Raw genomic sequence first — 9,239 nt, forward strand, 5'->3', positions numbered from 1 at the left:
TATGGAGTCTGGCCCAACCCTAGTAGCATTCAATAAAGGACAATACAAGGAAATATAATCTTGTCGTTCGAAAGTAAGGAAAATCATTCTTATGATTAAATGGATGCCCATTTAACATTCAGCATCTGTTTTCACAATGCAATAAGTTTAATAATATGTCTCTTCTTCTCTTTCTTTTTTTGAAGTTGGTTAAAAGTTGGATTTGTTAACACCATCTGTAACTTTTTATGGTTAGGTTATTTTAAATACCTATTTATTTCTGACACGTATTTGAGCTCCAAAGTCATTACTCTAACTAAACGGCAATGCTACGCTTTGCCCATTGTCCTTTAACTTAAAATTATGAATTTCTTATAATATGGCTCATAGATTTACATCATAAATGTGCACTTAGTTTAGTTCTTTTTACATTACACAATTATTGGCTTTAAACGACTCTACAGATGTGGTGTGTAGGTGGCACGTATTGTGTAAGCAATAAAAAACAATTATCTATCAGGGTTCTATGCCTTACTCATAATTTAGTACACTTAATTAAGAGGATCTTAATTAAGAGATCCTCTTGGGCTTGGAGCGTTCAACGTCATAGTTCTCTTAGGCCGCTGCCTCGAATTTTGCGGGCAGCGGGGCGGCAGCGGCGGCGGCGCGGGCGGTCACCGTTTGACTAGAGCTCACCGCTCGTTGCCCGCTCCCCGCGCCGCTGTATTCGAGGGCCGGTCCATTTGATTATACGCGTAAGAACCTGCCGCTCCCGCGCCGCCGCCGCTGCCGCCCCGCTTCCCGCAAAATTCGAGGCCGAGGCCTTAGGTCTTAGAGGTACGAGCGGCAGAAAACAATTGACAACTAGCGGCATAAAAGATACCTACTGCCTAGAACCAATAAGTAACAGATTAATTTCGCTCAGAATGATTCGTTTCCAAAAATAACTAGTGTGGAAACTCTGTAATGCATCAGTGGCGCGATTCTACTAATTTTACCTAAACGACGTACGATTCACATCCAACTGAGATCCAATTCCGACTCAATTACGATTGAAGCGTATGTGGCATTCCGCTAATTTTTCTTTGAAATAAACGTTTTTATCCTTTTCTATCATTCAATAATGAATCATTTTGTTTGCAAATGATTTACGATTGCAATATGATTGTAGAGCAAACTACCGTATAGACCAAAATCACCAAAATAGCAGACCAATCGCAAACCAATCGATTGTCGTTGGAATACGATTGGTCTTATACTAGTAGCAGAATGCCCGCTAAAGTCAAAACTGCTATTGCGATTCAATTTCTATTCAATTTTGACATTATTAACTTAGCAGAATCGGGCCCCAGTTATACCTAATATTCCCTATTTTAGTTTAGCATCTGTTTCAAAAAAGCATTTTCAGAATAAAGGTTGAGTCTTTGTGCTTTGATTGAGCGTCTTGGGCAATGAGAAATGCACAGTGGCCATTTTGTATTCATATTATGCAGCTTCTGCGCTGTTGCAGTTGGCATGCGCTCAAGCTACGCGCTACCAACGCTCGCGAGCGGCGCATTCGCCGATCTGCACCAATGCATATGGTTCATAGATATCAAATGCATCCATAGCAAGATAGCATTGCACGTCTCTGATGGAAAAGCACCCTTTGCGAGCTAGTCGGTCCATCATAATTATATTTATTTACCCTTCTGTTCCGACCTGTGTTCCTATTTGAGTTGGTTAATTTGGTTTAAAATCAAACACGATTAAATAAAATTAAAAATTTTATTGTTCATAACTGTAGGTACGCAATAACCTAAATTATTATGAAACGTCAGTTTTTACCTATATATTTGCTAAAATTCAGTAACGGCAGTAGGTATTACTTGAGCGGTAGTCACTTTTTCACTTTTATTTAATGTATCTAATTAAAACAAATTTCACTGCAAGATGACGCTCTGCCACATTCATAATAATTACTGTAATTATTATTAACATTATTGAGTATTATTTACATGTGTACAGTCTTTTGATTTATCTTAAGAGATCACTTCTTCACGTTGAAGCCTTCCCCCGTAGGATCCAGAATCCATGGATAGTTGTTAGGACACTCCATGCATGTGAAAAGACGAAGAGTCTCCCCTGGTAACTCGCGAGTTGTAAGGGGGCACGCATTTGGTAAGGAGCAGAAAGGTTGTCCCTTCACATCACATTTGTCCTGTTTCCATTCTTGGAAATCTCTGAGCGATGTCAGCTCTGTAGGGTTCTGCATCCACTGAATGACTTGAATGAGAGAAGTGAAGTAAACGTCGTTCTTTTCCAACATCTCTTCAATGAATTTAATCAGTTCATCTCTGAACTCTTTCTTAGACTTGAGCCATGAAGCGTGGAAGTGGAAACCTAGTGGGGCACGGTTGGTACTGTAGTGGCGGTTGAAGTTGTGACGCAAAAGACGCGCGAACTGTTCTCCGGTTTGGATGTTAGAGCAGGAATCGACCACATGGCAACCAGGAAGGGATTCATCAAACGTTGGGTCGTCTCTTCTGTCCAGTTCGTTCATTACCATTTCCCAAACAGGGTGGCTCCTAGATGGGCAGTTGTGAGCATTACCATTGCATTTATGGGGCATACGGAAGTACAGCGTGTAGGGCCAGATGGGAACGCGACCAAGAGGAGCCGTAATAGAAGCATCGTATACAAAGTACTGGTCAGCCATCATTTCAAATTGCTTGTTTCCACCAACTCTCAAATAAGGTGCACGGACGCCAATAATTGATGAGTCTGTAATGTTGGCAAATCGTTCGACAATGAGACGAGCACCAGCCATTTCAGCAAGCCAGTCGTCGTAGCTTCCGCTGCTCCAGTATTGAGGATCATCCTTGTGAGTAATAGAGAATACGGAGATTTCGTGACCTTTACGGTGTAATTCCTGTACAGCAGCATAGTTGGTATATTTGTGCGAGACAAAGAATGTACCACGAATCTGGCAACCATTGGGGTTATGGCGGTTTCCGTTGAATATTTGTTCGTATAAGTCAATGTTATCAACGTTTACGGCACCATTGAAAGTAATGGTGATCATTTGTGGCACTTGGTTGACTTCAATACCTCCTGGGATACGAGTACCGTCTGCTGAGCAGAAACAGTCGGGAAGAGCACATTGGTTGGGGTCGCAGTCAGGGGCTCTGTTAGGATCTACGTCGACCGCTGTAAAACGAAAAGTTTTATGTTATATATTTTTAGGATAGTTTTGTCTTGGTAATTAATTTATTAATGAATAATTATGAAAACTTACTGCAGGCGTTTTCGTCAGACTCGTCTTTGCAGTCTGGTTTTCCATTGCAGAACAATTCCTTCTCGATACAGTCTCCGCTTCCGCAAGCTAATTTTCCTTCAGGGCAGATGGGCTCATCCGTTTTCAGGATAGGCAACACTTTCCTTGGTTCTGAAAGACACATAGTATTGTAAATCTAAGGAAACCGCACATTTTATTTTATTTGGAGGTTTTCAGTGTATCGCTTATACACTTACGCAGGTGCCACATATTTGCTTCGTTTGTGTTTTCATTGTAACAGTGTTTAAGGGGTCAATAAGAAAATAGAAGAAATACAAGCATGAAACAATGATCAAGTTAACAGAAGACGAAAAAGTAGGAAATAGGATAGCTGATAAATAATTAGGTTTTATCGATTGAATTAATTTTTTGTTATGAAACGGGTACAGTTTTATTAGAATTATTAAACGATAAAGAAATAATTATTGATAGGTGTCGTATCATGACTCCAAGATGTTACGATGTAATAAGAAGTTTTTATGTCGATGACAGAATATTTCAGAATTTAAGTTGCCTCTCAACCAACCACGTTTATGTAATTAAAATATTGGAATGTAAACTAGCATTCAAATATATTTTAATTGAAGTTAATTCCAATGAATTTAGAGCCAGGATTCCATGAATAGTGTATGTAGTACAGAATAGGAATAACAGATTGTCTATTATAAATATATTTACATGCTAGTTTTCGATATGAAATGAAATTATAAATTTCAATTAACTTTATGAAGTAGGTACCTTATTGATATATAGCAAACTTTTAGATTGGTTAAAGCAGATTGTGTATAATACATACGTAGCTAAGTCAATTTTGTGTACACTATATATAGGTTAGTAAAAGTAAGTCCCCTCCACGAAAAAAGATATCATGTTTTTGTGGTTAGTCCAGTTATGGTAATGAAGCTTAAGCCATAAGTTAGCAAGTATTGAAGGAATGCGCAGTAGATATGCAGTGTCTACAAATTATTTTCTGTCGATCAAGATATGAAATATTATTCCAAATATTGTCAATTTTGGAAAATATGTTTGATCAACTTTTTATCACGGACTTAGTGTGTTCAGCCTCAGACGCAGAAGTTTAGTTTTATTAACATAGTTGATAGTAAAATCTAATGTTGTAAATATTTGAATGTTTTCTACGTGTAGGTGTGTGCAATATGTTACATGTATATAATTACAATGAAGTGTGTACAAATATTAATAGTCTGTTTGGTGTAACTTTTGTTGTAGAAATAATGTTAATGCGTAGTAATCGGGGCGGACCACGGCGGGCCGCTCCCTCTGTCCGGGGCCTCATGCAATACACCTTAACTACAGTGCGACGCGGCCCCTTCACCCAAGCCTAGTTGCTCGCTACGCGCCAATAGCTTCATTTCGGCACTTACTCTCAAGTTTGTCACAGTTGGTCACTTTACCCTTCCAGTCGCAGGTTTGTTTATCAAGATCGAAAGCCAGTCCAGACGGGCAAGTGATTTGTTTAAGACCTGACCTAGTGCACCTGCGTTGACAAGAAATGTGACATTTAATTAAATGCATTATAGCAGGAAGTGGACATTCGGAAGGCTAACAGGTACTCCGGCTTGCGACGCTGCGCCGGGTCCATAACGGAAGCTTAGCCCTCCGCACGTCCACTTCCGCCATTCGGCTCAACTTACTTTCTATTTTATCGCAATTCTTAACATGTGTTTTCCAATCACAAGTTTGACGGTCGATATCGAAGGCGAGACCGCCGGGGCAGCGCACAGAGGCGAGCCGCGTCACGCCGTTCTCACCGCCCTTGTCGCACCTGTACACAGCGATACTCTGAGCAAACTGCATTGTGGCCGAGCCACCATTACAACTAGTCGGTACATAGGTACGTTTGCCGACTACCACAAGTCAGCAATACACAATTCTGCAGCTAGATTGTAATGGTATAAGAACATCTAGAAGTACATGGTATAACAACAAATTATAAGTACATAATAAAAACAAATTACCAACGCTTGACAGTGAAAGCTACTTATTATCTAAAAAAAACTTTATTTTTTTTTTTGATAATGTAGGACAAATTACTGCCCTTTTCCTTAGTATCTATTCTTTAGCTGGACTTCTAAAATAAGAAAAAATCTACGTGTAGCAAAGGTCAGACGTGTAACGCCGAAATATTAGTCATCAGTATTTCCAAAGTTAAGCGTTTTCGTTGTACAAGTTCACTATTACATTCTAATATTCACGGCACGAGGGTGACCGTTCTGTACACAGACTGGAATATCAAGTCATTGGTTGACTGAATACTAAACAGCTTCCATAAATAAATATAACGACACACAACGGTCCTTGGTAACATTTACAGCTTAAATTTTATTATCTATCTAAGTACATGTAAATAATTCGGAGTAGAAACTGTCGGTAGGTGGGCTCCTGCAAATACAAACCGGTATGTACAGCGACGGCGCTTGTGCTAACTTTCCGCTGTAAGTAATTTATACATTTAGTACTGAGCGCATATCATACCCATGAAGTCAACCTTGCAAGCTTTCATTACGAGTGACTGATTTGTGAAACTGGTTCGTTTTCTAACCAGTTTTCTCTAGACTATGATAGAAACATGACAAAGTTATGACGACAGAATAACATTGCAACCCAGTCATATTTCGAAATCTCTATAACACAACATTCACAACGTGTTGTTTAACGAATGAAATATGCTAAGACGTAGTTGTGCAAAACCTACCTGACTACATCGCGGCAGTCTCCTTCGGTGGTAAGACGGAAATATTCGTCAGCCGGGCGACCATCGCACAACTGTTCAGCGTTTACTTCATCTCCGCCATCCTCCTCCTGCCGCTTAACCCGCGTCTCGCCATTCACTGCACCAATTCAGTATTTAGTTAATATTATTATTTTACAAGATAATAACACTTACATAATATAATTAAGTCGCTAATATTTGAAGCCAGAAACAGAGTCCTGCCCCACAGTGTTTACATGGCCATTAGGTAACACCACTTAACGTAAGCCGCTATTACAACACAGCGGGTAACGGAATGTAGTGCCTGCAGTTTCATTGCAGTGCACTACATGCAGGTATATAGATACATGCCGTGCTCATTAATTGCAGTAACTAGGCAATAGGAATTTCGTTTTTATATTCACGTGAATGCAGTGTGTACTAGCATGTATGCAATACGATTAACGTAAGCTTTCAGTGATTTTCTAGATATGTAGGTAGGTCTTTACCTACTTGCTTAACGGAACTTGAATTTACAGTCATGTTTCCAATATTAACAGTTTATAGTTAGCAATATACTATTTAGTTCTAAATTTAGAATCTTCTGAGTAAATTGCAGCTCTATTCCAAGTCGGCATTGAAAGTTGAAACGTTGAAAAGAAATCGAGGTCAAGCGAAGTAAACGAGCCACGTCGGTAACCGGCGTTCTTTCTTTGTTACTTTGAAACAAACTTTAACTTATGTAAAGTTATATATTACATCATTTTTAAATATTTATAAGGTATAATGATTTCATTTCATAAATTAATAAAAAAACATTTTCAATTGATTAAGTAGGTAATCTACTTTATAAAAAAATATAAAATAATGAATATGTATATGCAAAATAATGCAGGTATACAATTAAGAAGCATTCATTAATTTTTATTCCAAATGAATCTTCTGACAAAAAAAAATTGTTTCCATTATTCTATTGACGAGCTATAACCGGCCTATATACGATGATAATTTATCTGTGTCTAATATATATTAATATATTTAATTAATTATAAAATAAGTTTTAAAAAAAATTACGTAACCTTTACTTTATTATTTAAAAAAATACTAAGCATTATTGTGAAATTAACATTTCAGTATATATAAATCCTGAAGATTAATAGCACAATATTTCGGGCGTGAGAAAAAAGGTAACTTACCGAGACAGCTGAGCAACAACACACCAAGACACAGACACGCGTGTCGAGCCATGATGCTCGGCGAGGACTGGTCGTTGCGACGTGCGCCGTCAAGAAAGTGCAAGAGGTCTCCGTTGCCCCTCTTCACCTATTTGTATTTATATAACCAGGCAGCGTACACTCGGCACCCAGCAAGCTCGGACACATCAGCCGTCCTATAGGTACTGCGCCTCAGGACGATATAAGCTATTGTACTAATATTACAGCTTTTAATAAGCACCTCGTTGAATGGAAACGACGAAAATGATAATGACACTATGCTAATGATTTCAATAAATCACCTTCGAAAACTTTCTTTTGCATACCAATAAATTCGTTGCATTATCATCAATTGTTCATACGTGTTTTGCCGTTGTCGTACACATTCATAACATTGCTTTTCGATGACTAGGTTGGTAAACTGAAAGCTTATGAAACAAATTCAAACTATTGTTTTACTTTTGCGTCTTGCGGATATTTTATGTTTTTTTGATGACGCAGATGATGGCTTTCCTACATAAAGTACCTAATCCTTAGTAAGTGATCATTTTATTTTTATGGGTTATTTTGGAGATTAGCAGTTATGTAATTACAGGTCAGGATATATTCGATCGCTATAAAATGTCGTAACAGTTTAAAATATTAAGCTTTTTATACAATAGTTTGACGTCGTCTATCGCAAATCTTAAAACAGGAAGTTTTATGTACGGTGCTTGTAATTAGGCAGGCGGAAGATGAATTTTGAATGCGTTATTCACGCCTTTGGCTACTTGTTTATATCCTTACTACTGAAAGGACGACACTGAGAAACACAAATATTCTGTGTGGTTATTTAGAAATAAGAAAAACCTAATGTCGTGAAAGTTTATCTGTTTACCTACCTAGAAGTAAATGATAACTTTCATATTACTCAGGTTTAATATAAGTATTTTCTTTAGGTATATAGGTAGGGAAAAACCAAACTTTATTTTACAAAATAATAGCTAGATACGTAGGTCTTCTTTTATACGAATTAGCTACGTTCCTTCATTGTGATTAAATCATATAAAGTAGGTGGCGAATAAATAGCTGCAGATTTATAGACACGACTAGTCACTTCCCCTAAGAACTTGGTATGTATTCAGTTTTCAGTGTTTTCACAAGTGGGCTAGACAACTCAACACTGTCGGCTTTTAGTAAAAGTTATAAAAATCAACGTGCCTTTGCGAGCAGTAAGCACTTACATCCTACTTTTGTAAACGCGAAAGTTTGCAATAGTACTATGCATGTATAGATTTTTGTAGTAAGTATATCCATACAAACTTTCGCGTTGTGTGGATAATTGTAACTTTCATGTAAAACTTACTATATGAATCAGTAATAATCAGTCAGAATAAAGTATTTGGATACTTTTTATCCATGTGAGGTGACGGGTCAAACATCTTAAGAAGCTATTACTACATAATTTTTCATGAACGTCAAATATTCGAGGGTCGATAGTCGCCGAAGTACGTAGATACTCTGGGGTGAAGTTGTCACGGAGGTAGGTGCTCCTATTACTGCCCTCTAAATGGAAAAAGCAGTGTTGTTCAGTTACTAGTTAGTAACTTAGAGGTAAAATAAGGTTACATAGCTACTTCCTCGGAGAAGCTTGCTTCCTAGTCTTTACCTTTACATTTACATCTAAGACATGGATACGTATGGGCTTTCATATGTGAATACTTATAAATGGTAATCGTAGTTGGCTAGCAGGCGGGTGGGTATAACGGGGCCCCTAACAACATCACAACTTGTTTTACAAGTCAAGACTCTAGGTACATACATAAGCAAACATGGATATGTCAACTTATACGCTTCTCAGAATTTATTCGAAGTAAGCTGGATTTACAATATAAAAGCTTTTATATGTGCATGAAAATAAATCCACAGCTAGTGTAAAGGTTTGATCACGTAGAAGGGGGATCGAATTATTTTTCTATCGCATTTGCATTCTTGAACATAGACTCCAAGGACATTTTTTTTTCTAATTGCTAATCAG

At 37.9% G+C, this 9,239-nt stretch overlaps 1 protein-coding gene across 2 annotated transcripts; it reads right to left on the reverse strand.

Moving 5' to 3' along the window:
* Window positions 1–1,732: 1,732 nt before the first annotated feature.
* Window positions 1,733–7,407, reverse strand: Verm (vermiform). 2 transcript variants are annotated; one of them, XM_021333531.3, is made up of 5 exons: window positions 7,205–7,407; window positions 6,012–6,147; window positions 4,681–4,793; window positions 3,257–3,406; window positions 1,733–3,168 (listed from the first exon to the last, which is right to left on the reverse strand). In XM_021333531.3, exons 1-5 carry the CDS (start codon window positions 7,254–7,256, stop codon window positions 2,009–2,011), a joined length of 1,611 nt encoding a protein of 536 aa, XP_021189206.1. In that variant the 5' UTR covers window positions 7,257–7,407; the 3' UTR covers window positions 1,733–2,008. The 2 variants fall into 2 exon arrangements, with proteins under 2 accessions (XP_021189206.1, XP_021189205.1); XM_021333530.3 differs by lacking the exon at window positions 4,681–4,793 and adding an exon at window positions 4,951–5,081 and having other exon boundaries at window positions 7,205–7,405.
* Window positions 7,408–9,239: the final 1,832 nt, after the last annotated feature.

This window comes from Helicoverpa armigera, chromosome 6 (assembly GCF_030705265.1).
Source record: "Helicoverpa armigera isolate CAAS_96S chromosome 6, ASM3070526v1, whole genome shotgun sequence".
In the NCBI taxonomy this organism is placed as follows: domain Eukaryota; kingdom Metazoa; phylum Arthropoda; class Insecta; order Lepidoptera; family Noctuidae; genus Helicoverpa; species Helicoverpa armigera.

Bases quoted from the DNA above. Each gene is read 5' to 3' on its own strand.
- Verm (XM_021333530.3), bottom strand. From the start codon at position 7,256: ATGGCTCGACACGCGTGTCTGTGTCTTGGTGTGTTGTTGCTCAGCTGT. The intron at 6,148-7,204 runs GTAAGTTACCTT...GAATTGGTGCAG, and splicing joins GTTGTTGCTCAGCTGTCTCG to TGAATGGCGAGACGCGGGTT. The intron at 3,169-3,256 runs GTAAGTTTTCAT...TTCGTTTTACAG, and splicing joins GTCTGACGAAAACGCCTGCA to CGGTCGACGTAGATCCTAAC.